Consider the following 16442-nt stretch of genomic DNA (forward strand, 5'->3'; position numbering starts at 1 on the left):
TTCTCAGAAATGTAGTACTAGCTACATTTTAAAACTCAGTAGCCACATGTAGCTAGTAATTACAGTATGTGACAACACTGGTATAAAACGTGGTCTGATGATTTAACTTCAAAGTTTGAATCTTCTCTCATTCTCTTTTCCATCTTTTAATAGTCTTTCTTTTTTCTATCTTTCAAGATCCTATAAACTTCATTCTGTATTCTTTAAGAAAACCTATTTATAAAGCATTTTCAGAATTCTTAATGATTTGTGTTGGTACTGTGTTAGAGGTTGAGCTCCTAAAGATAGTTTAAGTAAAGAAACAATGGCTATGGGGCTTAGAAAAGGGAAGTTATATGTGTTCAGTTTAAACTGAACTCAAAGATATGACAATTGAATTGGAGGACCCTTCAATGATTCAGTCTTAACCATGCCATTTTATATGCTCATTGGCTCAGAAACTATGCATAGGTCAACATTTTTGGAAGCATTAAATTTAAAAATTGGGGTTATCATACCTAAAAAGTTAGTTTTTCTGTATGCTACAAATGTACTATCAGAAAGTCATTTCTTAATTATTTTCATTAGGCCTGTCAAATATTATTTACTGGACAAAAAAAATTCTTGTTTTAAAAATCCGTGATTTTCATCCCATTTCCCCCAAACTTCTGACTTTCTAGCCACAGCTGGGAAATGTACATTCCTAGTAACATAATTTTAAATATTATTATATCATCCTAATAATTGTGTTTCTACAACATAGATATAGAACTTTTTGCACTGATGGGAGGGAATGTGTTTGATTAAGCTGAATTGTATGGCAATAGAAACAGAATGTTACAATTTGATGTAATGTGTAGAGTATAAATCAGAACCTTGCTAAATATCTTGATCAGAGAGCCAGTTTTTCTTTTTTGAGTATATTGTCTTCACTAGTAGTTCAGAAATTGGCTCAGGAGATGCAGCTAAGCTAGACAAGGCAATGCTGTCTACTTTGTATGCACTTCTCATTTGGTAACTGCAAGAATACAGTTATACTAGCAGTTGGATTGCAGTGGAAGAGATGTGGACAGAAGGCAGAGATTAAGATGCATGTTAAATGTTTATTCAATACTGACTGGAAAAAAGGGATTACATTTGCATTGTAATATTTTTAATTGATTTAAAGCTCTCTAAAAGTTACACAATAAAGAATGCTGCCTTTATTCTGCATGATATATGTGGACTTATATATGCATTCTTAAATTTTGCCCCTGGTAACTTTATGTAATGGTAGAAACAAATTAAACATTTCTTGTATTACCTTATAAATGTTGAACTGGGCCTCAGAAGTAGGTCTTTTATTAAGATTGATAGGATGAAGATGTGAGAATGAATTGTAAGCTTAAAATAAAAATTGCTTAAATTTTTTTTCCAAGAAGAAAGCATGTGTTGTTTGATGATAGCCAAAGACTGAGCATTTTGGCTGTATTCCGAATTCTGCCAGTGACTCACTGTGTTTTTTGGCAGTAACCCACCCTCCCTGAAATAAGTTCTTGATTCTTTACTTCTGTTTGTAACGTTAGCATAATAATAATACTGTATTGACCTCAGATAGGTTGTGTAATGGTTTCCCACTTTAGTACTTTGCAGCATAAAAATAGTATGGATTTTTCAGTACCTTGCTTTTTAAATAAATATTTCTGAATTCTTTTTATTAGGTATGTATATTAAAGACCATTTAAATACAAAGTAAAACAAACCCCCATTGTACTGTTCAAACATAGCCAGGCTTTTTGACCTGATGAGTTTTAGTTAAAGCTTATTAAGGACTTCATCTGTTAAATGTGAATGATGGTTTTATTCATTTCTTTTAGTGTCAGAAAAAAGAAGAATTTACTGGAAGAATTCAAGGCTTAAATTTTGACACAAAAGCAGCAGTTGCTGCACATATTCAAGAGGTAATATAACCTGTGTACAATTTTTATGTACTTTTTATAAAGCCTGTGGTGTATTTGAATATGTCCCAAAATACTCAAAGAATAAACATGAACACATGAAGGTCAAATCCTGATGAACTCTGCTTTTAGGCATATTGTTTTCTTCTTGTCAGAAATAGTTTCTTAAATGAATTATCTTATATATGTCACAGTGCTTAACTACAGATGTACTGTGGTAGGGACATAGGCACAAAGTGTTAATTTGATGAAGTATATGTCTTTGTTAGCACAGAGCAAGTAGTGTAGTAAATGGAAGCAGCAGAAAGTGGATCACTTCCTGTAATTCAAAACTAAAGTGAGGTAAGGTAAGATAACCTTAGTATTATGTTCTTCCAGTGATTTTCTTTTGAATGAATATTCAGCATAATTTTTTTGAAGATATTACTAGAATAATAAATTCCTTAGTGATTTTACTATCCATATAAAACTTCAATCTAGGACATACTGTGCAATGTCAAATAATTAAAGTTAAGGTAATTCATTTGTTAAGATGGATTTTAAAAGCTGCCATTTCTGCCTCTATTGAGTGATAGGCTTTTAATCATGCATGCTTAACAAGACTTTAGAACTAGAGCATATGAGATTTTCCATGTTAAGTAGAAAAAGAACTGAAAAGGGAGGGGAGCAGATTTTTAAATGGTGAAAATAAATGGTAGTGTTTAAAAATATTATCTAAATGACTTTGTATTCCATCTATCATCTTTTCTCATAGTTAACATTCACAGAGCCCAGCTTTTTGTCTGTAATATTGTTGTCACCAGTAAGCATATTAGTACTCTATAAAATACAGTTTTATTGGTATTGGTTTATGTATGTGTGAATATATATATGCACATACATATATGTTTGTTTTTGCTAGCTTTGTGGTTTGTATTTTATTTTGAATAAATGCTAAATATTGCAAGTTATGAAATTTGCCACCATTCTTGAAAGTGTTCTTCTTTCTGTTTATTATAAAAGTTTAAGGAAAATATTAGAATCATGGTGAGAAATGAAAAATAAGAAATAATTATTTTACTTATATAGCTTCTCCATTCTTAAAAATCTTTTTCATATTTTAATATATAAGTATGAATTTTATACAAACATGAATACATAAATATGAATATTATGTGTCTCAACAAATACTGTACTAAAATGAAACCAGTTTTTAAGTATTAGCCATTTTTTAATTGTTTAATTGGTTTGCTTTCCTAAAGGTAATCAATAATCAAGAGAATGTGTTTGATCTTCGGTGGATGGAAGAGACTGATATGTCTCAGGAGGAACTAGAACCACTCTTGAAAAATATGGCATTGCATCTGAAAAGACTTATAGATGAAAGAGATGAACATTCAGAGGTTTGTGGGGTTCTTTCAGTATATTATAAAAGTTTGCTTTCCAAAAAAGGAAAAAAGTAGTTTCAGAGAGTGTTTAGAATTGATACTCTGTTGCTTAGGGACAGTAATAAAGTACTGTATATCTTTTTTTGTGCAACACAGGAACTAGAAAGGATGTATAAAATCCCCAAATTGCTAGTAAGCAGATTGAAGTTAGGTTTTCTTTTCTCCTTCCTTTTAAATTGTTATTCTGATTTTCGTCCTGTATGTTTTTTCAGTCATCTCCATAGCTCTGGCAGTAGTACAAAAATGTGAAACTGAAAATATTGTTGATGTAAGTGGAGAAATCATTGCCTTGAAGCATAAGAATCAACTTAAAGTTATCTTATTTTTATTGCCACATTTTGAGTTTAGAAAAATAAGTGTTAATTAAAGGAGAATAACAGGTGTTCTGAATAAAACGTCCCACAAAATATTTCAAATTTCTGTAGACAGTATAATGACGTGTGATTTTTAAAAAAAGAATTATTATACCCTCCTTTAAGAGAGTACTTTGCTTTTATTTTTCTTAGATGTATTTATTTGTTTGTTTGTTTTGGTATCATTAATCTACAATTACATGAGGAACATTATGTTTACTAGACTCCCCTCATCACCAAGTATCCCCCACAAACCCCATTACATTCACTGTCCATCAGCGTAGTAAGATGCTGTAGAATCACTACTTGTCTTCTTTTTGCTGTACAGCCCTGTCCATGCCCCCCTCCCACATTGTACATGCTAATCGTAATGCCACCTTTCTTTTTTCTCCCCTCTGATCCTTCCATTCCCACCCATCCTCCCCAGTCCCTTTCCATTTGGTAACTATTAGTCCATTCTTGGGTTCTGTGATTCTGCTACAGTTTGTTCCTTCAGTTTTTTCTTTGTTCTTATACTCCACATATGAGTGAAATCATTTGGTACTTGTCTTTCTCTGCCTGGCTTATTTCACTGAGCGTAATACCCTCTAGCTCCATCCATGTTGTTGCAAATGGTAGGATTTGTTTTCTCCTTATGGCTGAATAATATTCCATTGTGTATATGTACCACCTCTTCTTTATCCATTCATCTACTGAGGGACACTTAGGTTGCTTCCATTTCTTGGATATTATAAATAGCTTATCCATGAACTGTTGAATGAAACTTTTAAAAATGAGAGCTTCGTATCACAAAGTTAAGATACTTTTTGACCAATGAGTTGTTTTTCACATTGTAGTACAGTACTGCATGCAGTGAATCATGTTGATGTTCTCATAACCTAGAATACTAAAAGTGAATCTGTGTTTATTTCTGTATTTCCTTAGACTATCATAGAACTCTCTGAAGAGCAAGATGGTCTTTACTTTCTACCCCATGCCTCTTCATCTGTATAGTCACCCTGTGGTTCTCCAGGCATGAAGCAAACAGAAAGTTGACAACTGGCAGACGCTAAAGCCAAGATAAGAAGGCTAGGGAGGAATTGTAAGTTGCTGATTTTCAAGTTTCATTGAATTTATATGGTCACAGAGTTGACGTAAGTAATGTTTATAGACCTATGGCATATACAGCAATGGTTCCCATTGACTAGCCTGTGTCAGAGTTTTACTAGTATTTGTCAAAATGAGAAAAATAAGGAAACTGGCATAAGGATTTCCTAACGCTAAATCTTACCAGTCTAAAGTATGTCCTTTATTCTGGATTTTTGTCCTTCCTATGTTTGTCGTTTTAAAATACCCTGTCATTTATAAAATAATGTTCTTCATTGGTATTTTGGGGTCTTCTTAATTTTTTTTTATTTTAACATCCCATGAAATCCAAAATACTAGCATCCACCAAACCAGATCAACAAGTCTAGCTCTTAAAATTAATGCTATAAAAGACTGAATTGTTAGCATAAAGTATTACAAAAAAATGATATTGTGTATGTATTCTCTGTACTGAGTAACAGAAATGCTTGAGTCATGTACTTAGAAATGGTAAATACTCAGATTGGTTAGTGCTGATGAAATTATATTTATTTAATCTTCAAAGATCATTATAGAAAAGTCACTATAAATGTCACATAAGCATTCCTTGGTGAAGAAAATGTAGAGGCATACCTCATTCTGTTGCTCTTTAATTGCGTACTTGGCTTTACTGCGCTCACAGATACTGCTTTCTTTACAAATTGAAGGTTTGTGGGAATCCTGTTGTCAAATAAGTCTATCGGTGCCATTTTCCAAAAGCATTTGCTCACTTCATGTTTGTGTTACATTTTGGAAATTCTCACAATATTTCAACTTTTTCATTATTGTTAAGTTCGTTACGGTGATCTGTGATCGGTGATCTTTAAGGCTACTGTAATTGTTTTGGGGTATCACAAACACACCCCAAAGTTAATCCATAAGTGTTGTGTATGTTCTGATTGCTCTAACAACCGGCCATTCCCGTCTCTCTCCATGTTCTCGGGCCTCCCCATTCCCCGGGACACAACAATATTGAAATTAGGCCAGTTAATAACCCTACGATGGGCTCTAAAGTGTTCAAGTGAAAGGAAGAGTTGCACATCTCTTACTTTAAAATGAAAAGCTAGAAATGGTTAAGCTTAGCGAGGAAGGCACGTCAACAACCGAGGCAGGCTGAAAGCTAGGCCTCTGGCGCCAGTTAGCCAGGTTGTGAACGCAAAGGAAGAGTTCTTGAAGGATATTAAAAGCGCTACTCTGGTTAACCCATGGATGAAAAGAAAGTGGAACAGCCTTACTGCTGATCTGGAGAAAGGTTTAGTGGTCTGGATAGAAGACCAAACCAGCCACCACATTCATTAAAGCCAAAGCCTCATCCAGATCAAGGCCCTAACTATCTTCAGTTCCATAAAGGCTGAGAGAGGTAAGGAAGGGGCAGAAGAAAAGCTGGAAGCTAGCAGAGGTTGGTTCTTAAGGTTTTAGGAAGGAAGCTGTCTCCAAAACACATCTAAGTGCAGGTGAAGCAGCAAGTGCTGACGCAGAAGCTGCAACAAGTTATCCAGAAGATCTGGCTAAGGCAACTCTTGAAGGTGCTGCACTGAGCAGTGGATTTTCAATGTAAACAGAACAGCCTTGTATCAGAAGAACTTGTCACCTCAGACTTCCATACCTAGAAAGGAGAAGTCAAAGCCTGCCTTCAAAACTTCAAAGGACAGGCTGGCTCTCTTGTTAGGGGGGTAATGCAGCTGGTGACTTGAAGTTCAAGCCAGTGTTCATTGACCATCCTGAAAACTCTAGGGCCCTTAAGAATTATGCTAAGTCTACTCTACCTGTTCTCCATATATGGAACAACAAAGCCTGAATGACAGCCTATCTGTTTACAGTATGGTTTACTGCATATATCAGGCCCATTGTTGAGACTGACTGCTCAGAAAAAAGATTCCTTTCAAAACACTACTGCTCATTGGTAACACACCTGCTCACCCAACAGCTCTGGTGGAGATGTGCAACAAGAGTAATGTGTTTGCATGTCTGCTTACACAACAGCCATTCTGCAGCCCATGGATCAAGGAGTAATTCTGACTTGCAAGTCTTACTCTTTAAGAAATACATTTCATAAGGCTATAGCTGCCATAGATAGATTCCTTTGATGGATCTGGCCAAAGTAAACCGAAAACCTGGAGAGTAGTCACTATTCTAGATGCCATTAAGGACACTTGTGATTTGCGGAGGGAGCTCAAAATTGTCAATATTAACAGACTTTGGAAGAAGTTAACTCCAGCCTTCGTGGATGACTTTGAGGGGTTCAAGACTCTGAGGAGGAAGTAACTGCAGATGTCGCAAAAACAGAAAGAGAACTAGAATTACAAGTGGAGCCAGGAAATGTGACTGAATGGCTGCAACCTCATGGTAAAACTTGAATGGATGAGGATTTCTGTCTTGTGGATGAGCAAAGAAAGTGGTTTCTTGAGATGCTATCCATTCCTGCTGAAGATGCTGTGAAGATTGTTGAAATGACAACAAACGGTTTAGACTACTACATAAACTGAGTTGATAAAGCAGCAGCGGAGATTGAGAGGACTGACTCCAGCTTTGAAAGATGTTCCACGGTGGGTGAAACGCTATCAAACAGCATAACACGCTCCAGAGAAACCAGCCACGAAAGGAAGAGTCTGTCAGTGTGGACAACTTCATTGTTATTTTAAGAAGTTGCCCCAGCCAGCCCAGCCTTCAGCAAGCACCACCCTGAGCAGTCAGCAGCCAGCACCATGGAGGCAAGAGACTCCACCAGCAAAAAGATGATAACTTGCTGAGAACTCAGGTGATGGTTAGCATTTTTTAGCAATAAGTATTTTAAAGTTAACATATGTATATATTTTTAGACATAATGCTATTGTACACTATTAACTACAGTATAGTGTAAACCTGACTTTTATATGCATTGGGAAAGCAAGAAATTCATTTGACTTGCTTTTTTGTGATATTCACTTTATTATGATATTTGCTTCATTGGGGTGGTCTGGAATCAAACCTGCAGTATCTCTGAGCTATGCCTGTAAAGACATGACCAATCTCTAGTGGAGATTTTTTATTTTGCACTTCAAAAAGAACACAGGATTTTTGTGTTTGGAGTTTTTTTTCTTTTTACCTTTTTTCTTGATTTGTTCTCCTAGATTTGGTCTTCAGAGTATAGATTTAAATTTAAAGACACAATATAGCAATTAGGTTTATTTGCTGATTATTTAAAACATTTGGTTTAAAAATCTGACTGAATATACAAGGTATAAAAAATACGCAGTCTGTAGGAAAACTTGCAAACAAAAAAATACAGCTTTCATTGTGGATGTCTGCATTATTACGTACCTGTTGAAGTGAACACGCCCAGGATATTCTATTAACAGCTGCACCAGGGAAATTGGAGAAGAGACTGCTGTTCTTAGTTTGACTGACAGCTAATGGATAGCCTAAACAGTGAACACTAGTTGGTTCCATATAATTTAGCATAATCTTCTTCAGTATTTAATGTATGCAATTAGAATTGCAGTGATGGCTGTGAACTCATTTAACATTTTGCACTATATTAAAATTTGATTTTTAAGTAAAACTTACTTGGCCATGGAGTATTTTAAAATTCCAAGCAACTTAAAGTGATTGATAAAATTGAGTGTCTCATATGTTGGTGGAAAAATGTAAATGAGGATTTTAAATGAGTAAAGAAATGTGCCAGATATAACAGGTATTCCCAGTAACTAACATTTTTCAAATGCCATCTTTGATATTCTCTGAAAATGCGTTCCTTCCTGGATTTGTTCTATTAACATTAGTTTTACGTATTTTTGTTGGGACAGATCTTTACAAAAGTGATCAGGTGTGAGAATCATGGTAGGTAAAAATAGTTCAGGTTGCCTTATACCTAATGGAAGTAAATAATTGTAATGAGAACATGCAATGGGTAGCATAATTACTTATGGGTAGTACATTGTAATATAATTGCTTTTGATTTATTAATATACAGAGTAAAAGAATAATTTGTGAATTGGATGGAAGAATACTATTTCCTTATAAATTTCACTGTTTGCATTAGTTAACATCAAAAACTTCATTTTTTTCTTCTCTTTTTTATTGAAATATAGTTGACATACAGTATTATATTGTTTTCAAGTATACAACATAGTGATTCAACAGTTACTCACATTATTAAATCCTCACCCCAACTAATGCAGTTACTATCTGTCAACATAGAAAGATTTTACAGAATCATTGACTGTATTCTCCATGGTGCACTTCATCCCTGCAACCAACTTACATTATGATTTAGCTTTTGTGCCTCATTATCTCTTTTACCTACCTATCCTAACCCCGCCCCCATGGTAACCACCAGTCACTTCTCAGTTATCAGACTTTCTTTAATAATTTTCTCTGCTTCCTTGTATCTCATGTATTCAGAGTTTTTCTTTCACACAAATTGTGTATTTTTTTAAAATAGATTTCTTGAGATATAATTCACAAATCAGAAAATTCATGTTTCTAATGTCTACAATTCACTGATTTTTATATAATTCGTAGAGCTGGGCAACAATCACATACCATCTAATATCAAGTAATTTTTAACACCACACAAAGAAACTGCATACTCATTAGCAGCCATTCCCTGTCCCTTTTTACCCAAGGCTCTTGGGAACCATTAATCTACTTTCTAGTCCATGGATTTGCCTATTCTGGACATTTCATATAAATGAAATTATATACTATGTGGCCTTTTGTTACTGGCTTCTTTCACTTACCATAATGTTGTCAAAGTTCGTCCTATTTCTAGCATGTTTCAGTACTTCATTCCTTTTTATGGCTGAATAATATTCCATTACATGGATAATATCACATTTTAGTTATCCATTTATGAGTTGTATGTTTGGATTGTTTCTCCTTCTTGGCTTTATAAAACAATGTTCCTGTGATCATTCATATCCAAGTCTGTATGTGGGCATTTATCTTGGTGGTTGTATACCAAGAAGGAGAAATGCTGTGTTATATAGTAGCTCTATATTTAGCCTTTTGAGGAACTGTCAGACTGTCTGCACTATTTTACATTTGCACCAGCAATGTCTGAGGGCCTCAGTTTTTCCATAGCCTTACCAATACTTATTATTATATTCCTTTTTGGTTACAAATATGCTAGTAAGTGTGAAGTGATACCTCATTGTGGTTTTGAGTTGCATTTCCCTGATGACTAATGATGTGGAGCATCTTTTCCTGTGCCTTTTGGTCATATGTGCATCATCTTTGGAGAAATGTTTATTCAGTTCCTTCGCCCATTTTTAAATTGAATTTTGAGATAAACTTTTAATCAGTGAAGTTACATGAAACTGGTGTTATATAAGCAGTCCATATAGCCTGCAGTTGAAACCTAAAGGACTTTTAGTCATTTCTGACTTGGTAGCGAAAAGGGAGGGTGGAAAGAAGTTTTCATAGAGATAGTCACATTTCAGCTTTAGTAGACATTAACTATGCTGAAAAAACTTATTTAGGTGTTGTGAGCAGAAGGTGAAGTTGAAGAATTTCAATACGATTTAAGGAGGGCAATGGCAAGAAATGAAGTTGAAAATGATGGAGTGAATACCAATGGAATATTATTCAGCCATAAAAAGAAAAGAAATCCTACTATTCGCAACAACATGGATGGAGCTTGAGGGTATTATGCTCAGTGAAATAAGCCAGGCAGAGAAAGACAAGTATCAAATGATTTCACTCATTTGTGGAGTATAACAATAAAGCAAAACTGAAGGAACAAAACAGTAGCAGACTCACAGACTCCAAGAAGGGACTAGTGGTTACCAAAGGGAAGGGGTTGGGGTGGAGAGAGTGGGAGAAGGGGATTAAGGGGCATTATGATTAACACACATAATGTAGTGGGGGGCACGGGGAAGGCAGTATAGCACAGAGAAGACAAGTAATGACTCTATAGCATCTTACTATGCTGATAGACAGTGACTGCAATGGGGTCAGGGCAGGGGGACTTGATTATGGGTGACTGTTGAAACCACAATGTTGTTCATGTGAAACCTTCATAAGATTGTATATCAATGATACGTTAATTTAAAAAAGAGAGGGAGGAAGGAAAGGAAAGGAAGGAAATGATGGAGGAAATACATGGAGGGTCATATATGTAGTACTCAGAAGTTCAGACTTTAAACAGCAGGGACCAATTGAGGATTTTTTTGTGTAGGAGTGTAATATGATCCGATTTGTGTTTTACTAAAGACATACTAGTCTTAATAACTGACTCTTAGTGAATTTTTAGACTTAAAAAATCTGTTGACAATGTGAAGCTCGACTGAAGGGCAGTCCAGGCATATAGTGTGAGTCTGATGCAAAGTTGTAACAGTGAAGTTGTAGAGGAGGTTGGGGAGAAGGCAGGATCTTAGGTATAATTCCTGGTTTCTTACAATTGGTTTCTATTGGGACGGTGATGCCATTTACTCAGATAGGGAACATAAGAGGGAAGAAGAATAGTAAGGTAAAAGACAAATTTAGTTTTTGACATATTCAGTTTGAGGTACCTTTGATATATCTCCATGGAGATGATCCCTGGATGATTAGTTCAAATTCAGAATAGAGATCTGGAATTAGTAGGATATACCTGATACAGAATAATAGCAGCATTGTGCATAAGAGTTGAACCTTGGGAGTGGTATGACTGCCCAGGAAGAACATGAAGAATGAGAAGAATGTGATCTGAAGAACACAATATAAAGATGTTTAAGTGGTTAAGGGCAGACTTCACCATTTATTAGCCACATTACTGTTTCTTCACACATATTATTCAACCATATTATAGATGTATTCATACATATGCATTACTCTGTCTCTTCATAAAAATGAAACTTCTAATATGTACCCTGGAGAGAGGCTGCCTGTAGCTTATGATCAAGTGCATGAGCTTGAGAGGCATTCTGCCTGAGTGGGATTCCTGGCCCACCACTTAACTGAGTGACTACGGCCAAGTTACTTAATCTCTCTAAGATCAGTTTCCTAGCCTATTAAGTAGTAATAATTATTGTGCCTATTGTAAGGTTGTGTGAGTAAATTGTCAAGTGAACAGTGTCTAGTACATTAGTGCTCAATAAATGTAAGCTGCTATCACTGCTACTGTTTCTTTAGAGGGCGCTTGTGAGGATTAAGTGCTTGGCAAAGTGAAAAGTGCTTAACCAAAGTGCTTGGTACAGATAATTCGAGTTTGATAATTTTGGCCAAAAGATGGGCACAAAACAGGAAATCAGTGAAAGGGCTAGAGTTAATGTGTAGAGGAGTAGAGACACCTGAGTGTGGAGTCAGGAAGTCAAAGGACAGTGTTTTAAGGAAAAGAATGGAGTTGATTATATTAAATTCTGCTAAAAGATCCAAAAATAATCCATTGGATTTGGCAGTAAGGAAGTAATCAGCTCTTGAAAAACAGTGTCAGTGGGGAAGTGTGGATGAAAGCCTCGTTGCTATAGATAGTCAAATGAGTGCAGAAAGAAATGATTATTGAGGCTGGAAATCCTGGATAACTCTTGGAAAAATTATTTAAATTAATATTACACATAAATCAAATTGAATTTCAGATGGCTTAAAGAGATAAATGTAAAAATTAAATAATGATGAAAGAACCAAAAAGGAATATAGAAGTATATATATATATATATATATTTGTCCTCTAGGTAGGGGATATCTTTGCACAAAGCAAAGGAAGTGGTTGCTCTGTTTTTTTATTTTTTATTTTTATTTTTATTTTTATTTTTTTCATAGTACAACTTATCCTTTATTGTGGCACATTGAACTTGATTCCAGTTTTTTCACAATTATAAATAATGCTTCAGTGAACATTCCTTGATTAATCTTTTTTTTTTTTTTTTGAGAGGGCATCTCTCATATTTATTGATCAAATGGTTGTTAACAACAATAAAATTCAGTATAGGGGGGTCAATGCTCAATGTACAATCCTTAATCCATCTCAAGCCTAATTCTCGTCAGTCTCCAATCTTCTGAAGCATAACGAACAAGTTCTTACATGGTGAACGAATTCTTACATAGTGAATAAATTCTTACATGGTGAACAGTACAAGGGCATTCATCATAGAAACTTTCGATTTTGATCACGCATTATGACCTATAAACAATCAGGTCAAATATGAATATTCGTTTGATTTTTGTACTTGATTTATAGGTTGATCCCACATTTCTCCCTTTATTATTATTATTTTTTTTATTTTTAATAAAATGCTGAAGTGGTAGGTAGATGCAAGATAAAGGTAGAAAACATAGTTTAGTGCTGTAAGAGGGCAAATGTAGATGATCAGATGATCAGGTGTGTGCCTGTAGACTAAGTATTAATCCAAGCTAGACAAGGGCAGTAAAACATCCACGGGTGCAGAAGATTTCTCTCAAAGCAGGAGGGGTGAGGTTGTGAGCCTCACCTCTGTTGATCCCCAAATTCTCACCTGATGGCCTCCCTGCGACTGTGCCTGTCTTAGGTTGTTCCTCCCTTGAGGAATCTTACCCGTCTCTGGCTAACCAGTCATCTTCCAGGGCCAGACAGGGAGATGTAAAGTTGGTAAGTGAGAGAGAAGCCATATTGTTTGAAAAGGTTAGCTTTTTACCTCTTTGCAGATTTATGCCCTGTGGCTTCTATGACCAGCACTTGTCTCGAGGTATCTTTACCACCTGGAGGAATTATGATGCTCAGTAAATTCGATATGAGGCATGAATTCTATTTAAGGGTTGTAATTAGGAAGGAAGAAGAAAAGCTATAGATGTAGCATATGGAAGAAAACATGGGAGGATTGATTATTTCTTTGACATATCTTCTTGTAGAGTATCTTAAGTATGTATAGGTTTTAAAGTACTAACTAATTTGCACACACATATTAACATAATAGGAATACAGTGACATAAACAAAGCAAATCTATAATTACCATCCATCTCCAGTGAAGCCAAGAAAACCATTTAGGCACCCTAGGCATTTGTGAAAATTTGTCTATGATATGATGGATATTGTCCAGCTGTGCTTGAACAGTCTGAGAGAAATCAGACAAATTAAAGCAGCCCATTTCTGGGATCTGTTCACATCCCATATGTTCTTTTAACCATAGATAGTCTATAGTCATAAGATTTTGGAGCACTACAACTTGCACCCCTCCCAACTCCTGGTTGAGTTCCAACAGTACAGATCTGGTCAAATTCGTTGTCTCACTGTATGCACATGCCAGCCTAGACATCTTCCTCCTGATTCCTACGGCAAGTCCAGGAGACGGTGGGCTGGATGCAGCCACAACCGCAGCATCGTCCGGATCCCTGTGGAGGCTTTTTGATGATCATCCCCTGGCACAAGTCCTCCAGAGAGTGCTGATGCCGGAAGCTCCTCCTCATATCGTATCTTAGTTCATTTTCTGGGTAGCCAAGCTAGGCCTTGATCTTCTGCATAGAAACAAAAAGACCCTTTGCCCACACTTTGACATACCCTCTATACCACTGTGCAGAACTCATTGGAGGTCAGCACACAGTAACTGATGTTTTGTTTTTTTTTTAATTAAGAGAAAGGAATATTATCAGAAAAAAGTACCCCCATAGCTGATCATCTGACACCCTTTAAGTGATCAACATTAAGGATATTTAAAGCATGCGTTGATCTTTGATTTACCAATAGTTTTATCCTGTTAAGGAGTAATCCCCCTTTTCTTTCTTTCTTTTTTTTTTTTTTTTTTTTTTAATTTTTAATCTACACTTACATGAAGAATACTATGTTTACTATGCTCTCCCCTATATCAGGTCCCCCCTAAAAACCACATTACGGTTACTGTCCATCAGCTTAGCAAAATGTTGTAGAGTCACTACTTGTCCTCTCTGTGTTGTGCAGCCCACCCTCCCCTTTCTCCCTCCTCCCCATGCATGCTAATCTTAATACCCCCCTTCTTCTTCCCCCCTCTTATCCCTCCCTGCCCACCCATCCTCCCTAGTTCCTTTCCCTTTGGTACCTGTTAGTCCATTTTTGGGTTCTGTAATTCCACTGGTGTTTTGTTCCTTCAGTTTTTCCTTTGTTCCTATACTCCTCAGATGAGTGAAATCATTTGGTATTTCTCTTTCTCTGCTTGGCTTATTTCACTGAGCATAATACTCTCCAACTCCATCCATGTTGCTGCAAATGGTTGGATTTTTCCACTTCTTATGGCTGAGTAGTATTCCATTGTGTATATGTACCACATCTTCTTTATCCATTCATCTACCGATGGACATTTAGGTTGCTTCCAATTCTTGGCTATTGTAAATAGTGCTGCGATAAACATAGGAGTGCATCTGTCTTTCTAAAACTTGATTGCTGTGTTCTTAGGGTAAATTCCTAGGAGTGGAATTCCTGGGTCAAATGATAGGTCTGTTTTGAGCATTTTGATGCACCTCCATCAAAATGGGCAGGGAGGGATAAGAGGGGGGAAGAAGAAGGGGGGTATTAATACTGCTTTCCACAATGGTTGAACTAATTTACATTCCCACCAGCAGTGTAGCAGGGTTCCCCTTTCTCCACAGCCTCTCCAACATTTGTTGTTGTTTGTCTTTTGGATGGCAGCTATCCTTACTGGTGTGAGGTGATACCTCATTGTAGTTTTAATTTGCATTTCTCTAATAATTAGCGATGTGGAGTATCTTTTCATGTGTCTCTTGGCCATCTGTATTTCTTTTTTGGAGAACTGTCTGTTCAGTTCCTCTGCCCATTTTTTAATTGGGTTATTTGTTTTTTGTTTGTTGAGGTGTGTGAGCTCTTTATATATTCTGGACGTCAAGCCTTTATCAGATCTGTCATTTTCAAATATATTCTCCCATACTGTAGGGTTCCTTTTTGTTCTATTGATGGTGTCTTTCGCTGTACAGAAGCTTTTCAGCTTAATGTAGTCCCACTTGCTCATTTTTGCTGTTGTTTTCCTTGCCCGGGGAGATATGTTCAAGAAGAGATCACTCATGTTTATGTCTAAGAGGTTTTTGCCTATGTTTTTTTCCAAGAGTTTAATGGTTTCACGACTTACATTCAGGTCTTTGATCCATTTTGAGTTTACCTTTGTATATGGGGTTAGACAATGGTCCAGTTTCATTCTCCTACATGTAGCTGTCCAGTTTTGCCAGCACCATCTGTTGAAGAGACTGTCATTTTGCCATTGTATGTCCATGGCTCCTTTATCAAATATTAATTGACCATATATGTTTGGGTTAATTTCTGGGGTCTCTAATCTGTTCTACTGGTCTGTGGCTCTATTCTTGTGCCAGTACCAAATTGTCTTGATTACTATGGCTTTGTAGTAGAGCTTGAAGTTGGGGAGTGAGATCCCCCCTACTTTATTCTTCTTTTTCAGGATTGCTTTGGCTATTCGGGGTCTTTGGTGTTTCCATATGAATTTTTGAATTATTTGTTCCAATTCCTTGAAGAATGTTGCTGGTAATTTGAGAGGGATTGCATCAAATCTGTATATTGCTTTGGGCAGGATGGCCATTTTGACGATATTAATTCTTCCTAGCCATGAGCATGGGATGAGTTTCCATTTGTTAGTGTCCCCTTTAATTTCTCTTAAGAGTGACTTGTAGTTTTCAGAGTATAAGTCTTTCACTTCTTTGGTTAGGTTTATTCCTAGGTATTTTATTCTTTTTGATGCAATGGTGAATGGAATTGTTTTCCTGATTTCTC

At 36.1% G+C, this 16442-nt stretch overlaps 1 protein-coding gene across 1 annotated transcript in view; it reads left to right on the forward strand.

Moving 5' to 3' along the window:
- LOC108403646 (girdin-like) overlaps positions 1-16442 on the forward strand; it is a 92045-nt gene that overhangs the window by 40960 nt on the left and 34643 nt on the right. The window contains 3 exon segments of the mRNA XM_073240052.1: positions 1836-1919; positions 3158-3298; positions 4621-4781. Of these exon segments, the coding sequence (XP_073096153.1) occupies positions 1836-1919; positions 3158-3298; positions 4621-4781 (386 nt within the window).

The sequence above is a fragment of the Manis javanica genome, chromosome 1 (assembly GCF_040802235.1).
Source record: "Manis javanica isolate MJ-LG chromosome 1, MJ_LKY, whole genome shotgun sequence".
Classification (NCBI taxonomy): Eukaryota; Metazoa; Chordata; class Mammalia; order Pholidota; family Manidae; genus Manis; species Manis javanica.